Genomic DNA, 19,880 nt, shown 5'->3' with positions numbered 1-19,880 from the left:
CAAAATTTGTAACAAAAACATAGATCAACGACCATCTCCCTCTCGTTAGCGATCGCTCCGCGACTCATTTCGACGGCAAAGGGTTGAGCAGAGCTTCGCGACTCGGGGGTGCCAACGCGGGGGTCCAAACGGTTTCGCCAATAGTTACCCAATTAGGAATGGTCCGCAACAGTCCTGAACCGTTCGCGAGCGAGTCTGCCGAAGCATTTCGCACGCTTGTAACCGCTCCTCTACGGCTTGGAGTGTCAACAGAGTATATAATAAGGGTAAGACAGAAGCTCAGACAGAGACAGACATAGTGTGGTTGGTAATGTATGGTGTAGTACGAATAACAGTTAAGAGTAAAGCGAAGGAGCACTAACGAAGATTAAGATAAAATGCACGTTCGTGCATGACAAAGAGACAGGGTGGATTAGTTGCTTCTCCTACGTATAAGTAATTCTTCGCGGTAGTAGTAGCTTCACGCATGTTAGCCAGTTTTTCGACACACTGTGCGCGGTTTCAACACTTATAACGTTTCTCTACGTAACTACGCAAGTCTCATACGCTAGTGATCAGATATGTTCTCTTGCTAAAGATTCGGAGAGACGTTTCAGAGCGAGGTTGAAACGGTCTCTCGTCGTTCTGGTTATACGAAGTTTGTGTTTAAGACATTTTGCATGTCTGCGAGAGAGAAAAATCACGGTCAAGGCCAGATCAGACAGGGATATTCAAGGTAACAAAAGTTCCACTCGAAGAAGCGGAATGTAGGAGACCTGAGTGAAAGAAAACGCAAATGATTTCAGTGGAGATTATTATCTCGGATTTAAATTCTGAAGAGACTCTCCTGCTCTCGCGTCTGCCTCGAATCTGCTCGATCTGGCTCTGACTTTTCCGAGCGCTCGATGCGCGCGAAGAAATGTCTCTCTCTTCTCGCGATCGGGATCGCGAATAATGCATGCTGATAATCGCGCGGTGTTTATTCGTTTGAGATTCGCTTTCCTTTTTTTTTCTTTCACAACCAACACAGACCACATAGTATAACGTGTTAAACCCTCTAATTGGCACTCGATACGAAACAACGGCGGTGTTAGACCTCGGGCAAACAGAAAAATAAAGTCTATGCATAAATTGACCAACCGTGCACACACACACACACACACACACTCACACACTAACAAAAAAGGAACAGAGGGAAGGTGATAGGAGATTCCAACCGGATATAACAATGATTAACCCATTCCGTGGCTGAGCGCGGCGATTATCCTTTCGTCTTTCGCAGAAATCTTCGTTTTTATCGATATTTTTTGCACTCGTATCATTAGTACAAAATTAGTACAAAAGCAATGAATAAAATAATAATTACTCAGCACAGCCGCAGAAGGATTGTCTCACGTCGGCGTCCGACTATCAATCGTGAGAGGCATCGTATAAGAATGCCAAGTTTTTACTGAATCGAGAGAAACTAAGTGAGAATCAAATTAGACACCCTGAATATCCTCGCGTGTCACATTAAATCGCGTAAGAAACCCTTTTGCGTCTCAGTCAATCCGGAAAAGAATTTTACGCGCGACGAATGAACAGTAAATCCAAATAAACATTCCAAGTAATTGCATAAACACGTCGAGATTGTCGAGTAATAATAAATAAATAAAGCGCGCAGAGATCGTCGAAATAGACTACGATCAATTTCGCTGACGGCTCGATTGAGAGCCTAAAACAAAATTGTTTTCAAAGAGAGTCACATGTATATTTAACAATGTATCGACTCGTGTCTGTAGAAATGGATTTAGGATTAAGGATACCGCAACGTGAGAGAAGGACTGTGCGCACGATGCAGAAATGCTACTTCATTCAAGTTTGCAACCCTTCTTCCTACTAAATAACACAGCACACCATCGAGATCTACGACACGTTACCTCTATTCTCGAGGATTACTATGACATCGACGACCGACCTAGAAAAAAGTCAAAATCGACGCACAAGCTGCTTCCTGGCGTTCCTGCGGCGTCGAGAGAAAAAGACCGTGGACCGATCAATGATGGGTGGAAGCGGAGAAAGCGGTTTTTAGTCGCTAGATGTGTTCGAGGAAGAGGAGGAGGGGCAAGCTTTTTAGTGTCATCACACTCGCGTTGATGAAAGTCGGCGATTTAGCACGATCTATCGTACCCATGAACGAACGAACGAACCAATAAACGAATTGGTGACACTACCAAAAAAAAAAAAAGGAAAAAAAAGAGGAGAAAAATGTACGGTCGGTCAGACAAGGAAGTGTACAAGCGACACTCTCGATATGTCCGCAATCGACGCGAAACCATCGCGTCAAAGTTACACACACGTGGGGGAGAACGAACGAGGGGGGCGGGGAAGGAATAGGGATGATACAGAAACACACAGCACACTCAGACACTATATGCTACTGAGAAAAAGAAAGCGCGGGCGGGCCGGTGGATCTGCCGGGTAATATCGCGGTCCCCGACGGGGAAGGGCCCACCGACCGCAACCCACACCCCCCGCTACACAAAAGAAAACACATTAGTGTGACGTAACACTTCGTTCAAATGTAATAGTAATCCGTGCATCTCGAATCGTCGCCGTCGTGACATCGCCGCCGAGACACACGCCGACGACGCCCCTCGGGAGGACGGGAGAGCGTCCGTATCGTCGCCACGACGAACCTCGTCGTCGTCGTCGTCGTCGTCGTCGTCGTCATCATCATCATCAATCGTCATTAAACAATCGGAGCTCGGAGTCTCCGTCTAGTTACTAGAATCGATCGGTTTTTCCAGGACCGATCCGCACAGAGCGATCTGGAGTCGCTGCGGGAATCGAGAGCGTCTGGAAATCTCGAAGAGCTGAATCTCCCGGCGGGCGACACGGAGTGCCGCCGGGAACGTTCCTCGACACCGTCCACACCGGGATCGAAATATTAAAATATTATATCAGATATAATATTAAAATATTAGGACGAGTCGAACTCGTTCGGTGGAGGCCCGTTCCCGTTTTATCGCGTACCCGAGCATCGAAAAATCAAATGCCGAAAAAATTTCTGATTCAGACAGAGTGGGAGGGAGAGATCAAGACGGCGAGACGTTTCCATCGTGCACGCACATCGTGTGTTACGCACGTCGACGATCCGTCGTGTATGACGATATTACATATGTAGTAAGGTAAAAAATATATATGCGTACACGCGTACTGGCGGGTTTTTGATGATTATAACAACGTATTATATGTACGGCAGGCGATCATCTACATGAGCTACGTACTTGTTTGTACTCCGACAGGATAAGTGTGGCGGCGGGCAAAACTGCCGCCCCGTTATACCTCAGTCTCTCGAATGGGTTCCGCTGGCTAACAAACCACAAATTATAACCATCAGTCTCGGCACTCGCTTCTTTTTTTCACATCTTCGCTAATAAAACACTACTTTTTTCTTCAGCGCGCACAATTAGCAGCTCTTTTTTTACTTTTGCCGCGGATTGCATCGGCGTTCGCTAATGACCATCTCCATCGCGTTTTCTCCATTTTCGTGTCTAGTATATTTTTTGTATTGTGTGGGCGCGTGTGTGTGTGTATAGTGTATATATGTGTGTTATGTATGGAAGTGTGTATGTGTGAGTGTGAGAGAATAGATACGCGGGTGGATGTCTTCTTGTTTCTTTTCCCTCCTGTGCGCGTGTCGCACACGTGTCGACGAACATATTACCACGTGGTGCGCGGATCTCTCTCGTTTCTTAGTGTTTTTCACCGCTTCTCACGCTGCAAATCTTCTACAGAGGTAGAGAAAAGGCGATTTCTCCCTCTCGAACGAGAGCGAGAGAAAGAAAAAGAGAGAGAAGAAGAGAGCGAGAGAGAAAGTTTCGAAAGATCCAAGAGAGGAAAACCGAACGCGACTGAAGTCGTGGAACACGTCCAAGTGCACGTCGTCGTAGCGATTTGAGTGTCGCATTATTTATAACGATTCGAGATTCAAGATATTACAGGCGCTAAGTGAAAAAAACCACCGCTGGTCAGACACCATCTCCCATGGATGGCGAAAGTTCAAAAAGTAAGTAAAAGAAGTCTGTGAAGCAGTTGCTGATTTTTTTAACGTCAATCATCGTTAAACAATTGTCCCAGTATTCTTCTTTCAACTCGTCGAAAGAACAAGGATATTGAAGTAAATATCGCGAAATAGAATTCGCGAAATGTTAATCAAACGCAAACTAACTTGAACGTTAAGCTCGTCGGACCTCGGGGTATCCAGATGATTAGATCTTGACGGATTTTTCTCAGAGTCGAGCGACACTCTTATCGAGAACTGACGAGGCACTAAGATTCGTATTCGCCATCGGCTCCAGTCGTCCGAGCAGGTATCGAATCAGAGAGAGAAAGTTCAATCAGAACTCGAGTTAAAAATTTTGAGGAACTGATAACGCAGATAACACGTGTGCTGTCGATCGCCGACGCGTTTAAGTCGCGGATTCGAGTGAGCGGGAGTAGAGAGAAATTTCCATGTACCGTCTGTAAGAGGGATGTACGGGGAAAAGTTGTGTGAGACTCGATGAACGGTTATGCCGAATAATTACGAGAAACGCGCGATCGAGCGCGCACTCTCGCCGTATACGAACGCCGGTTTCGCAAAGAACAAAAATTTTGGCGGAGCGTCGCGCGTTTCGTTGTCCGAGCGAGTATGTTTGTCCCTCGCATCGGTACAGAACGCACAATGCAATATATATTGAATATACAGATATATATACATACACACTGTGCACGTTAAAGACGCACAATAATAAAAATACATGTCACACGCGCGCACATCGATATACAACGTACGGTAAATAACATCGCGTACATCACGTGTTAATCATCACAGCAATGCCCACACTGCAGTAATTAAAAAAAAAACAAAACAAAAGAAATGAGAGAGATAAAGAGGAAGCGAATGTACACGGCGCGTGTGTAGAGAATGACCGGCCGACTAAAGCGAGTCGTACGCCGGAAATGAAAGACAGAAAAAAAAAACGATGCTCACACAAGAAAGCGAAACACAGATCCAAAAAAAAAAGAAGACTTGTCCAGTGTATAATCCAGTGTGTTTGGTGGACCGTTCCTTGGAACGTTAGTTAACGTTAACCGAGGCTCAGCTGATCCTCCGTCTCCTCCCGGAGATCAAAGCAGAACCGGAAGTAAAGGCCGAACCTACAGCTGGACATAAAATCTGACTGGGAGTCACCGCAACCTCAGTCAACCCTTTAACTAACATTTCTGGGAACAGCGCGCTTGTATCGAGGAAACGGGTAGCACACACCGCGGTTAGCGCCGTACATCTCTGATCACGTCACTCCGAAAGCTGCGCGACTCGCCCGTGACTATTCGATTCCAGTCAGCTGACGAGCGCCTTGGAACGCGCCAAAACAAGAGGAAAAAAAAGAAGGCACATATACACGTACATGCAACACCTTAGTGGATGTAAACGAAAAAGAAAAACGAGGAGGGAAAGGGGAGCAAGGAAGAGAAAGAAGACGGGGGTAAGAATGAAAGAAAACGAAAAGACAGAGAAGATTAAACACGTAAGAAAGAAAAGAGTAGAGACGGTGGAGGGAGACAAGCGTATGACGGCAGCCAAAACGGTCGTAATCGTAATGTATATCCATCGAACGTCATAGCCATCAACGTGTCTCTCGCGGCAACAATAACAATAGCCAGTAATGGTCCGACCACGTGAAGTGGTGGCCGGCCGTTTATTTATTTTTTTCTTTTCTCGTTGTCACGCGTGAACGGGAGCGTGTTTCACCGAACATGCGCCCCATTAGTGTCTCGCTTGACAGAGGCATAGAGGACAGAGGAGCTGGTGACGTCAGGAGAAGCGATATACAATCGGATCGTATACGTGCGATCGTATTACGCGACACAGGATCCACAGAAAAAGAGATAGGAAGAAAGAAAGAGAGAGAGAGGCAGGTGCGGTGGTAATATAGAAAGAAAAAGAAAAAAAAGAGAGAGAGACAATAGGAACGATATAATTAGCTGCCGCAGTGACAATAATCATGGCGATGCAAATTGTTCGACGCCGATATATATATAATGGCTGCCGGTTTTCTGGTTTTCTTTTTTTTTTTATTTGTGGAGGATATAGTTTAGAATCAACCACAAAGACGGGTGTCGCATGTAATAATATATATATGTATTTATATATAATAAGCACACGGGCGAAAAATATTAATCGAAACTCGCAGTCCGCAAGCACTTACTTGTTAAACAAAATGCAGACATTGTGAGACGTGTGTAGAGAGACAGATAAGTAGTAGTAGTAGTAATAGTAGTAGTAGTAGTAGTAGAAGAGAGAGACAGAGATAGAGAGAAAGATAGAGAACACAAAAGGCAAAACTGAAAAGGTCTGCTTGTAGGAAATCATAGTACAATGGTACATATCGATCAAAAAAGTGTCGCAAAAAAAAGTCAGAATATATCAGAGGAACCAAAGAAAGACGATGAAAATATATACGTATATATAAATATAGAGAGAAACGGTTAATCAGATTATTATTTAACACGGTCAAACAATGATCAAACTTGCGGATGATAGTGGACTTGCGGACTAACCATGTAGTAATCCTGAGAAGGGGATCTGCCTGTCACAGATACATTCTGCACCAGAGTTCTATTGCTCGTCTGAAAGTAGGTGACACATCCAGTTTTACATCATTAGCTTCACGTGACATTCCATGGTAATTGTATTTTTCTTTTCTTGTCCTATCTCTTTTCTGTCTTTCTTAATCGTCTGTTCGATTTTCCGTTATGTTTTTTTTCTGTTCCCTTTCGGTTTTTTTTAATATTTTGGTTAAGCCGTTCTACATTAACGTGTGCTTCTCGTGATATTGAACACTTAACGACCGTTGACTGTGCGAAAAAGACGAAGTTTACAGAGAAAAAAGGGGGAAGAGAATGTAAAGAGAATAGAAAGTACGTATATAGTGTAACTATATATATATATATATAAATATAATATATAAAGTAGAGAAAATTGGTAGAGAGACAGACAGAGAGAGAGAAAGGAAATATACGTATATCGCCGCGAGTTTCTAGATGGACTAGAATTTCTTATGTACGTTGTGTGCAACTCGTGCATCCGTTCTACGTTTTTTATTTTACTTTATCGCATCGTGACCGGCTGTAACGAAGCTGCAACGGACCAGCGACAGTCGTTTTCTTTGTCGCGTCACAGCCCGAGCCGCCAAAGTGATTGACAGTTAGATTATATAGACAGATATTTGACAATTACTGCAAAATTCGCTGCGCAATCATCGTATAGAGTGAGTTATCGGATGTTTCGGGGATTCTTCGACGAGAAACGGACCGCAATCGTTATTTCTGGCACGCTAGCTGTAGACTGCGACCGCCGACTACGACGTCGTCGCCTTGTCATTATAACCGTCGCAAATTAATAGCACAAAAAATACATAACGTCGTGTAAACTTTTATAACGGGAACTCCAACGATTTAATATTAACGGGCATAACGCGACGCGTTTACGAATGTTCGGCACCGTCCGCTTTAACTTCTGCGACAGACTAGAGCCTTCCGCTTCAACGTAAAATCAATAGGAATAGCAGGCGGCTAAGGACAATAGCAAAGTGGATGAATCTTTTACGCATCGTTCTTGAACCGCGCAACGACGAAAGTTTCGTTTTACCGGCTAATTACGAACCGGCAGGTGACGGATTTAGATATGGATTACGTACGAGAAAGGGGAGAGAGACTACCTACTTACGCGAGTTTCCCGCGCGAGTTACGTAAAGAGTCGCTCGTTTTAACGGCGAGTGCGGGGAAATCATATGGCGGAGTCGGAGTGTGTAAAGACGTCTTGCGAGAGAAAGTTTGGCGAAGAAAGTTTACCACGAGGTGCTTACACGTAGGTCGATTTAACATCCTGCTTAACGTCACTCGAATATCCAGAACGGTGCTTCACGGTGAGAAGAGTATACTTTAAGAGACAACAGTGTCTGGAGGGGAAGGAGCAAACCTCCCCCGGGGGTGGGAGTATCCCGAGTTCGTCGAAACATAGACATCGATCACTGGACTCGGAGAAGAGTGGTGCACACACTTTCGGGATTCCGGACGTGCCCTCCCGAGAGGGAGGAAACAAAGGGTGTTTCTGACACGTAATCTCACGAGGACTGAGAGGGGTGTAGAGCGTATATAAAGGGAAAGGGGGAGAAATCGAGCGTGAGAGAGATATCGGGCGAGGGGGAGAGGAGAGAAACAAACAGAGAGAAAGAGAGTGAGAGAATATAGAAAGAAAGAGAGATTGGCTGAGGACTGCGTGGACCACTGCTAAGTTGGTTCTGGCTGTCTGTGGAGAACTACTGTGGATGCAAGCTGTACGGGATATAAGAACGTATATATAATATATATTATGTAATAATATATGTACGCGCAAATATATGTAAAAATATATATATATGTGCTCAGGTCGAAAGCTCATCGACGCCAGGAGATAGTATCAGGAAAACTCGACTCAATCAGAAATCGGTGAATGCTGGTGGTTCTATTCTCCCTACGTATTGGTCACGACACTCGCGATCTTCTCTGAGGAACGTGGGAGGTGCACCGCGATCGGGAAAGCTGGGACAGGGCGAACGTTTCGATTCGCACGACAAATCAAGCAGATCGAAACAAATAAATCTGCACCGTTTTATGAATCCGCATCCCGATCTCCGTTCCGATCTCTCCGCTTGTACAGAGGCTGGTGTCCACGGGACACTCGTGGCACTCGTGGTTAATTCTCATTCGATTTGAAGATACGAAAAAACGTCGGCAAACCTCGTGTGATCTTTAGGGGAGGGGAATGTCTCTTGTATCTTCGAATCTAGGAGAATTACCAAAGTGTTTCCTGCAATTCTCGTCCGTACGTCTATTTCGATCACACAGCTGATCTCTCATGCAAATCCCACGGATGAAGAGATCGCGCGTCTGGTCCCAACTGTCCCCCGTCCCTCCCACATCGCCGATACTCGCGTATACGAGGGGGGAGATACGGGCGGAGAACAAGCACTAATTTGTGCGTTTACTACGGCAGGTCTCTATGTGTGTATGTGTAAGTGCGTCAACCCTATCAGTGCGTCGTTCTCGTCGAAGAGTCGTGCATGCGCGATCAGTGACGCTGGTCGAGTCGTAACGAGTTCGGATAAAACGTTTTTTTTTTCCTTTTAATCGCGTTATCGTCTCTTGTCTGCCGTTTCTCTACGTTCGGTCCTGTCACCCTAATCGCGGGGCCGATCGACCGGATCCGGTCGATCGATGCCCGCGACCGATTTCCCCTACCTGAGATAATGACATGAGATTAGACCTAGCTTCTTATCGGCGTAGACTTACACACTGAGTTTACATGTTTATAAACATATGTAGATATATAAATATGTATATATGTACATGAATTTGTGCACGTGTTGTACCTAATTGGTAAGGGACACACGGTCAGATATCGCGTCTCTGAAGGAGAGAGCGGGAGAGCGCGCCGAGTGTGTGAAAAAACCGCGGGTGGCTCTCCGCTCTTCCTTCAGCGAGAGATCGTTTCCCGCGCGCTCTCACGAGCGGCCGGTGGGCGGTCAACGATCCGTCTACTTGGACGCGTTCGATCGTTTGTTGAAGGCACTCTTATCGCACACGGTCGTCGGTTTTATCGGATCAAAAGTGCGGAGAAAAAACGCGCCGCGGGCTTTCTAACGCGATAACGGTGGAACTCAAATGAAAATGCAAACCAAGGTAGCGGTCAAAAACTGAAACAGCTCGTTGCTATCGTCGCCGTCGGTGGTAATAAGTAGAGTAGTGGTAGTAGTATACAAGTAGTAATGGTATCTGGAATTCGTACGCGCGCGCGCGTACGTTCGACGTGCGTACGAATGTCAAATGGTCGCTCGCGCATTGTTAAGGGGCTTCCCTAGTGTGACAGGGCCTAAAATGAATGATTTTTAAAAGGAAAACGACAAAGCCAATTAATGAACAACTTTTTCCACATATTTTACTATATTTCAAGAGTGCATACAAATTTTTTCAAAATTTTATATCTGTTATTAAAGCCCGTGGCAGCCATTTTTTGGAGCGCCGCGAAAAAACGGTGACCACGCGTACAGCCGTTGTAGTTATCTGAAACAAAAAAGCAAAAGAATTCTTAATCTACTTGAGTGTGGCTATCGTCTGAAGCAGAATCACGAAAAAATATTGAAAATTTAAAAAATTATAGCGATTATAATTATTTTCGTCTTTTTTAGCTATAATTGTTTAAATTTTCAATATTTTTTCATGATTCTGCTTCAGACGATAGCCGCACTCAAGTAGATTAAGAATCCTTTTGCTTTTTTGTTTCAAATAACTACAACGGCTGCAATCGTGGTCACCGTTTTTTCGCAGCGCTCCAAAAAATGGCTGCTACGGGCTTTAATAACAGATATAAAATTTTGAAAAAATTTGTATGCACTCTTGAAATATAGTAAAATATGTGGGAAAAGTTGTTCATCAATTGGCTTTGTCGTTTTCCTTTTAAAAATCATTCATTTTTAGGCCCTGTCACACTAGGGAAGTCACTTAAAAGAAAGGAAAAAATAAAGAGGAAAGAAAAAGATAGAGTCCGGAGAGTTTCTTCGTAAACTTTTAAGAGGACCGTATGTGACTCGTGTGGTCTCGCCACCTGAACTTGTTAAATTCGGGGGCGATTTTTCTTTTTGTTGGGTTTCTCATTTGTTTTTCGTGAATAGAGGAATCGAGAGAATATTGAATCTTTTTGAATGATGACTGATGAGATAATGAGAGAATGAGAAATAGAGAGACAGAGTGACAGAGAAAGATAGATAGAGAGAGAAAGAGAAAGAAAGAGAGATAGGGATAGTTACCTGTGTCTGTAGCCGTGTTAGACCACGGATCCATAGAATTTGTCCTGCGCGCGGCTTTTTATCCGAGTCGGGGTCGTATTTCTCGTCTCCTAGATTGATCGCACCGATATCATCCGGCTGGCCGCGGCCCCATCTGTTTTTGAAAAAAACATGAAACCATTTCTTCATCACTCGGATTCTTCCTGTTAACTGAATGGAATAGAGAATGGTGTGGTATACTTTTGTTTTGTTAATTTCTTTCTTTGTTCTTTGTATTGTATTTTTTTCTCGGCGGCCGAGACGGACGTTTCGCAACCGGTTCTCGTTCTTCACCGTTTTTCCGTTTTCCCCTCGCTCCTCAGCGGAAATCCCTAATCTATTACGAGGTGCTGACGCTACGCGTGACCCGATTGTGCGAGTAAAAGAATAGGTTTATCGATGATTGCGATAAGGTTTGGGCGGTGACGAGATGGTATGGTGGTCAGGTGCGTGTTTGTGCGTGTGAGGACGTGGCCGGTGAATGATTGATTCCTATCGCTCGCATGATGGAAAAATGTAAAAAAATGCGGAGTGTCTGCCAACAGGCGCGTCTGATGACGCTAAAATGATTTTCTGTTGAAAACGTACATGGTTCTTCTCTCTCAGTCGCATTCTTTGTGGAAGGGAGATACAAGTAAATAAATTTTTATTTCCTGGCTAATTCCAGATAGTACTTTCTGTGAGGGTTCAGTCGAGGAATGATCGCCAAGATATTCAACTTTAAGGGAATACAAAAAGTGTACCTAATTAATCTCTGACGGAAAAGGAAAAAAATTTTTGACGATCAAACGTTTAGCAAACACTCCGTATGGACCAGTGAACAGAGATGCATAATGGGTGCAAGAGTGCGGATATGTCATAAGCGAAAGTGTATTCTATCATAAGATATGGTGCAGGTTAATCAGTGTTGTTAATCAGTGTAAAACGTTAGAGAGGCAAAACTTTTCTCCGACCGCTGCCGATTTCAGCCTTCTATGTTACAACCAATAGCAAGCATAGAGAAGAGATGCGAGAAATGAGTGGAAAAAAGAGAACGAGAAAGAGAGAGAGAGAGAGATAAAGGAGAAGATATATAAGATAATATGCGCGCGAGATGACGGAGAGAATGCATGTTATTTTTTTCTTTGCATCCTATGTGTGTGATGAGTCAGTTTTTTCCTGGCTTTAAAATCCCCTTCGAGTGTTACTCTGCGATGAAATACAAAAAGCACTCCTCACTTTGATAAGCCACCCCGTATATACCTTCTCGGGATGCGTTATACGTTGTGTTTCCGTTTCGTTGGCTTGTGTCTTTCGCGCGTTTTACCTACGTCGGTTCGTCTCCTTTGTTAGTCTTTTTTTGTTTTGTTTTAGGATGCGTCGTCAATTTTGCGTCAGGTCATTGCCTTGGCAAAAAGCAGGTGCGATTCTCCCCTTACCTGTTGAGCGACACACAAGAGCGCGAAAAGCGCGTAGTGCCGACGCGACTACGTGTCGCCTGTCGTCGCTATTTATAGGCTCTCTCGCACAAGCTCTCTCGTGGAGAACGGCACTCGTCGATGGACGAGATGATGCGTCGGGCCGGTCCGTAAATTCACGCAGCAATTAACGTTCAACGCATGAAAAGTAAAAAAAAAAGGAATCAAAACGATTGGACGGTTGAAAGTGAAGGAATTATTTACCGTGTCTTCTTCAGACATCAGAAATGCGCGTGAACTCAGGGACCAACTCGCCGTCGTCGTCCTGGCAATGCAGGACGCGATGGATGCATGTGCAATATCATACGATATATCGGGGGAAATATGTATATCGGGTTTCTGTTCACCTACGAAACGGCATACACACATACACACTACAGCGTGAATAGCCCTGGCTGGCCCCGTTGTGTTATACTAGCGGTGTACATGCACCGTACTACATACTCGGCGGTAAAAGCCTCGCGAGAACACTCCCTGTAACCTTTGGCTAGCTGACCCTTCCGCTCGTGTAGCATTTTAGTAGTGCCCTCGACTCGCGTACACAGAGTAGCGGCAAAAAAGCGTGTATATTCTCGACTCGACGCGAGATTAACTCGCTTGCGCTTCTCTCGCCTGTTACACGGGACGAGCTTCTCGCATGCGGCGGCATTCGAACCTCTTGCGTATTAGGAGCTGTCAGCTTGAAAAAAAAAGAAAAAAAAGGAGAGAGAAAGAGAGAAAGAGAGGGGGAGAGGGAAGAGTATCGATGCCAAAGAGTAATACGAGCGAATATGTGATCGAAACTGTTATAATATTAGCGAGTTCAAATTTCAAATTCAAACGCGACAGACAACTAAAAAAGAATTTTTATCTTCTCTTTCTCAATGATGAAAATACTTTTTCCATGCATCGAAGGCTGATTCTCGCCGAAATTATGCCGGTTTCAATCGACAGGTGTAGAAGAGTAGAAAAAGTCATGTTCAACCGGGCATGATCGTGTACGTGTGTATATGCAACGGACGGGAAGGAAGAGCGAACGTGTTGAATAAGAATAAGGAAAAAGACAAAGACAACGATGTGAGGACAGGAGAAAAGAATGGGAGAGAAAGGAGAAGAGAAAGAACGCTAAGAAATTCACGTTCCAGAATCGAGTGAAAGAGCGTGTGTTAATAAGCATTATCGATCGCGCGATCGTTTCAGATTGCTTGTCATGCCGGTCTAAATTAATTATCGAATAATCGCGTTATTAAGCTAAACAAGCTTTCGTTGTTCTTTTTTTCTTTTACAGTCCGTCTCGTTGAATATTCAAGATCGTGCGCTATGCGTCGAACTCCGATTAGTGTTCGCGACAGCGTACACTCGCTGTCGCCAGTCGCTCGACACCGCTTACGCAAACAAGTACGTAGATTTCGAAGACGGCTGTAATCATGCAACGATTAAGGCCAAATTACGTACAGGTTGGAGGAGCGAGGGGATACCCGGGATCGGGTTCGTTTAAGCGTGCGCGATCATTTACATTTGATCGCGATTGTTCATGATTTACGATCGAAGAAACGACACATGATTGCTGACGATCGTAGCACTGAATAATTTTCAAAACGGAATTTCTAAAATTACGCTTCTTACGCTTTTATTCAAATCTTCGTCAAGCACTATTTACGGCTACATAACATAATAAACATAATTATGTGAGGATTGTGAGAATCCTAATCATGATTATTTTTTGTTTATTACAGAGAGATATCTATATAATTGTCTAATTAGACTGCCAATTCATAAATTTATGTATAATTTTGTAATTGTACAAGGCCAATTTGTTAATGCACTTTGTACATATAAATATAAATTTCATTAATGTTGACATTAATGAAATTTATATTTAAATTAGTTACTTTGCAATCACTTTACAGGTTCATCAAAGACTCCTGTTACTTGCGGATCAAAGTGAAATAATCACGCGAGCTTGCAAATGGGAAACAACATTCTTCGGGAATCGACATAAACTGTTACTAATCCTGTGGTATAGATATGTGTATATACTGATCAACACGAGTGAGTTCAAGATTCGGCATGCAAAGGCATCTACCGCTAATGAGACGAAAACTTATAATTAGAATACTAATTCATGTATAAGTAGATTAGATTAGATACCGTATTAGCAACTGTCTATTTACTTTAGTCATTACGATTTGAGCACAATGCTGACATGTTAATGATATTATAATCTCAATAACACAAAAGTGATTACTAAAAGACATTCATCAAAAAGCATTTTATTTTTTAATCTTCTGTATATGATTTTTATGTAGCAAAAACATCATGATGCAAAAAGTTCAGTTACATCTGAATTAATCAACGATCTATTTTCATAATTGTAATATGTATGTGTATATTCGCGCGCGGGATTAATTGTCAGAATTTTTATTATTGAAACTGACAAATTGCACGATTATCAGTCTGAAAATCTCATTCATAAATAAATCGTTTTTCTACAAAAAGGAAAGCACCCAGTGTTATGAGCAAGTGGTTTCTTCTCGTTCATTTCTCTCTTTGCAACAAACCTCGTGCTCAAAGATCAAACTAAAAACCGTGTTTTTATGTGTTTTACACGTATGTGTATGTGGATGTATATGTGTATGTGTATGTGTGTGTGAGTACGTAATTTTAACTTACGAAAGAATTTTGGGAATTCGGCGTGTAGGAATAGTCGTAACTATTTGGCCCCATATTAGCGTACCGATTCCGAAGAACAGGCACCACAACCACTGGTCTAACGTGAGCGCTCTGGTGCTGAATGCCATTTTACCGTATTGTATGATGATCACCTAAACAAAATAAACAGGCGATCCGTTCAAATAATTGTTGAAAAACTAGTTAGCCATGGTTATCTTGCAATTTATCAATGAATATAAATTTAGTTTTATGCGAATTCGGTATAAATACGCAGGGTTTAGCGACGGAATTCTATCAATGTTGTCTTTATGTCGCAATTGCACGGAACAAGAACGCTTGGTAACTTACTTGCGAGACACACGTGCCGACCCAAATCGAATAGAAGATGGGGTTGGTGAATATTCCCTGGAAGACATTGCGTTGACCATGAATTTTCCTGGCGTTGAATTCGTTGAAGAGAGTCATCATGACGAACGTGTTGAAAATGACGGTGAAGTGTTGCGTGGGTCCGCCGCCCGTCGCCGCCACTCCGCGGCCCGTGTCGATGTCGAGCATCAGGTCACCTGTGATAGCCGTTCGCGAAAGCTTTAGACCGTTAGGTTCCGCTCGACAACAATATTGAACGATAAACGTTCGACGAGATGGATTGATGAGGTGGAGAGGTCGTGGGAAGGAGAAGAGGGGGGGAAAGGAACGGTACTCACCGGCGAAAAGAAGCGAGAAAATTACGCCCAACTGATAAAAGGCCTGACCGAGAATATTTTTCATCATTGTCCTGGAAATGAGTGGTTTTGTGCGACCGTATGGTCTACGGAGGAGTAGATCGGGCGTAGGCAATTCGGTGGCCAAGGCGAGGGACGCTAACGTGTCCATGATTAGGTTTACCCACAACATCTGCACCGCCTTGAGCGGCGAGTCCTGCACGGCACAAGCACCGATGAAGGCGACAATCACGGCGACCACGTTGACGGTTAGTTGAAACTGCAGAAACTTGGCGATGCTGTCGTAAACGTTTCTGCCCCACATAACCGCTTTCACGATCGACGAGAAATTATCATCTGTCAGGATGATGTCGGACGCCTCTTTGGCGACGTCCGTGCCGGCGATACCCATGGCAAAACCGACGTCGGCCTTTTTTAAGGCCGGACCGTCGTTCGTGCCGTCACCGGTTACCGCCACGACCTCGCGACTCTCGGTTGCCTTGCTGTCAATGATGCCCTTCACCAAGGTATATTTGTCGGTGGGCGACGATCTGGCCAATACTCGCAGTTTCGGCCACACTTTGTCCAGTAAATGTTGCTGCACCTCGCCGTTGCTATCTCTGATCCTGCGGTTGAACTCCTTGCCCTCCAGAATGAGGAAGTCTTCGTTCGGCTTTAGGATACCACATTTGAGCGCGATGGACCGCGCGGTGTTTATATTGTCACCCGTAACCATGCGCACAGTGATACCGGCCTTTTGGCATTTTCTGATCGCCTCCGGTACCTCGGCACGTACCGGATCCTCGATACCGACGATGCACAGGCAGGTGAGGTTGTTCACTAGATTATCCTCGTCGTCCCAATTGGGCTCGTTGTCGATGTGAACTTGATTAATCTCCGCCTTACCAGGAACAAAATCACGATAAGCGATGGAGATGGTACGCAGCCCGTTGCATGCCATGGGTTCGATCACATTCTTCACTAGACGATCTTGCATATCTCTGGTAAACGTCTCCAGATGACCCTCGCGACCATATATAAAGGCACATCTGCAACAAGATCACAATCAGATTTCTTAATTCTTCTTTGATCTCAAAGAAAAAGAGAACTAATGTAAATCTCATATCAGTACTATGGCCCGAAAGATTTCTTTCCTTTGGAAAACGCGGTAAAGTTTTCGCACATATAAAAAATTGAGAATTGCAGAATATACTGAACCGCAAAGCGATGTGTGAAGATTAAGATAAAATTATACGTACTTCTTCATGATGATCTCGGAAGCGCCCTTGGTGAAGAGCCTGAATCCACCACCCTTTCTAGGGATAACAGTGGACATGCTCTTTCTTACGCTATTAAACGTATACACCCGCGTAAAGGTTTCCTCAGGATAGTCGTCCCGCACAGTTTGATATTTCTTGCCCAGGGCTAATACAAATCCAAGTAAGGCACATTCGGTTTTGTTGCCAACCTGCATCGGCAATTCAGTAGGTTCCGGCGGATCCATTATCCGCGACGTGTACGCCGAATCGATGGAGATGGCTTGTATGATCAGCTCGCCGACATGGCTCGGTATGTCCGAGAAATTCGGCGTCGTCTTGCACATCTTCTCACATATGTACGACTGTACCACGGTCATGCGGTTCGTGGTCAGGGTGCCGGTCTTGTCCGAGCAAATGGCGGTGGCGTTACCCATCGTCTCGCAGGCGTCCAAGTGACGCACCAGGTTGTTGTCCTTCATCATTTTCTGCACAGAGAAACGGACGGTCTCAAAGAGGAAGAAAGAACGGACGTCTCCGAAAAGTCAAGACAGGATCTGCATAGTCTCTCACCTTGACAGAATAAGCGAGCGACAAGGTGACGGCTAGAGGAAGACCCTCGGGTACAGCGACTACGAGCACCGTGACACCGATGATCAGATGCCGCACCAGATCACCGACGTATATGTTTCGCCACGGCTTGCCCTCCATGACGAAGGTCTTCACGCAGAACTGTATGATTAGAATGACGACAGTGAGCACCGCGATGGTCGAGCCGGCGTAACCGATCTGTATGGCGAGTTTAGTTAGCTTGGCTTGCAGAACACTCTTCTCTTTCTTCCCGCTCCCCTCGGCGCTCACGGGTGCGGCCGTGTGATGGTTCTCGCCGCCCTCGTGCTTGACGCCGCCACCGCCACCACCACCGCCGCCACCGCCGCCGCCGCCTCCTCCACCGCCTCCCGTCACGTGACTGTTCCCGGTAATCTCTACCGACTCCTCTCCTTGATTTACAACGCCAAGATTAGATCGTGTTCCATCGTTATATGCCAATCGAGGCTCAATCGACTCGAGCGATCAATCTCTACTCGCACCTCAGTTAAGATTCTGATCACGCCTAATCGATCGCAACGTCGACTGAGCCTTGATCGTTAAACTTAGAAAGAGTATATCCAAGTTTTTAAAAGCATTCTAATAAAATAGTGGATGCTACTCGAGTTAATGGATAGAAGTTTAATGAGAGATGATCAAGATTAAATGGTAGACACAGCAGTTACATGTTAAAAACACAGATTTAAAACCACGGGTGTTTATATCATTACTAAAATGCAGAAAACGAGAAGCTAATGCAAGAACGAGGTAGCCGCTAACGTGTCAAATGCATATAAACCACTGCCAATAGAACACGCAAAGATCAGTAGGGAACACGGAAGCGTGGACAATATAATTTCATTTTTTCTCTTACACTCGGTCCTGGACATAGCGTTTAGTAGCGAGCGATATATTGAGGTCACATCCTTTAAATAAAATGCATAGCGATCTGCCCCACCATGATTTTCATAATTTCAATTTAATATTATTATCTCGAGCAAGCAATTGCGCGCCATGTATACCAGGTCCGAGTACACTCTTAAACCGTGCTCAATGAAGACAAGGGAAACTGACTTTAATTGAATGTTGCTAATGTGATAAAATATTCCTTTATACGCGACATTAGTGTAAGGTTGTATATATAACTAATCAACGTAACACAGGAAAAAGAAAATGTATCCGAGAAACACAGAGAAATGAAGAAGATGACGTGAGAGATAAAGATAAAAAAGACTGAATGCTGCCTTGAGGATTCGATCAATTTCTTGGCATTAATAATAAACGTATATGTGTATTTATGTACACATAATTATATCGAGGTATAAATAATATGAATATATAGATGTATATATATTATTCAGAATTATTCACCTGGTAATGACTTCTTCTTCCGCTGCTTTTTAGCCTCTAGATAAAAAAATACATGCAAAACGAAATTGATTAGCAATCTATCTGAGAATATATATGCCAATGGTAATAAATCGCGTCATTAAAAGAATTTACGTATTTTGTAATTATAATTCTTTTCTTTCTTTTCTCGTTAAATTTCACAAGAGGGTACTTAACACTAACAAATGAGGTAGGTACAGCCCAGAAGGTCAAACATATAGAACCAGGCTGTTGCTTCTATGATAAATGGACAAATTCTCACTAATATAACTGTAAGAGTGCATAAGATTGCATTCCTGGGTAATACACACATGCACGCACGCACGCAAGCACGTACGCACGCACGTACATGTCAGGAAAATACAGATTCACCTTCCAGGTTGTGCAATAACGAAAAACATACAGAGGAGCATGGATCATCAAAGAAAGGAATTATGCTTTTAATATTTTATTTTCATGTATAAAATGTCCCAAAAATAGCGTACTTTTCTTAAATTACAAATACTGGGAGAAATTAGATTAAAAAGCAAGCTATCGAAGATTAAAAGCTTTCGACAAGTTTAATCTCCGAATTAAACAATTCCTCTTCTTTTTTAATAGAAATCAAATCTTGGAACTTTAATATAATATTATTAAAATACGTAAAATTTTGGTCCTTGATTTGAAAAGTACGTGACTTCTAAGACAGTTTCTATAAAAATGACTTAAGAAGATTATAGAGTAATAACAGTTTAATTAATTTTGCAATTATTGAATGTAAGACTTCATATACACATATCAGACAAAGATAAGAAAACATTATATAGCAGAAACATTATACAGCAGAAACATTTTAGCTATGTAGAGAGGGACAAAAACACAAATGACTTATGAAAGTAAGAGACATAATCAAGTAATGGTCTCTTGAAAAAATTCTAACGATAAGAGGCTTCTTCATAATGGTAAAACTATGTACATGACACTTTA

General features: G+C 43.6%; 1 protein-coding gene across 17 annotated transcripts in view; it reads right to left on the bottom strand.

Annotated features, from left to right (window-relative positions):
* Positions 1–19,880, bottom strand: part of LOC112466762 (plasma membrane calcium-transporting ATPase 2) — a 71,643-nt gene that overhangs the window by 19,658 nt on the left and 32,105 nt on the right. For 8 of the 17 annotated variants that reach the window (XM_025035037.1, XM_025035036.1, XM_025035044.1 and 5 more), the window contains 8 exons: positions 18,897–18,932; positions 17,511–17,938; positions 16,941–17,425; positions 15,685–16,730; positions 15,329–15,543; positions 14,981–15,132; positions 10,854–10,986; positions 6,568–6,636 (listed from right to left, as the gene is read on the bottom strand). In XM_025035037.1, the coding sequence (XP_024890805.1) occupies positions 6,568–6,636; positions 10,854–10,986; positions 14,981–15,132; positions 15,329–15,543; positions 15,685–16,730; positions 16,941–17,425; positions 17,511–17,938; positions 18,897–18,932 (2,564 nt within the window). Of the gene's footprint in view, positions 1–3,248; positions 3,334–6,567; positions 6,637–10,853; positions 10,987–14,980; positions 15,133–15,328; positions 15,544–15,684; positions 16,731–16,940; positions 17,426–17,510; positions 17,939–18,896; positions 18,933–19,880 lie in introns of all 17 variants that reach the window. The other 9 variants (XM_025035043.1, XM_025035045.1, XM_025035046.1 and 6 more) reach the window with 3 other exon arrangements.

This window comes from Temnothorax curvispinosus, unplaced genomic scaffold (assembly GCF_003070985.1).
Source record: "Temnothorax curvispinosus isolate PA1 unplaced genomic scaffold, ASM307098v1 QBEX01016545.1, whole genome shotgun sequence".
NCBI lineage: Eukaryota > Metazoa > Arthropoda > Insecta > Hymenoptera > Formicidae > Temnothorax > Temnothorax curvispinosus.
This window is presented reverse-complemented; position numbering and strand designations above follow the sequence as displayed.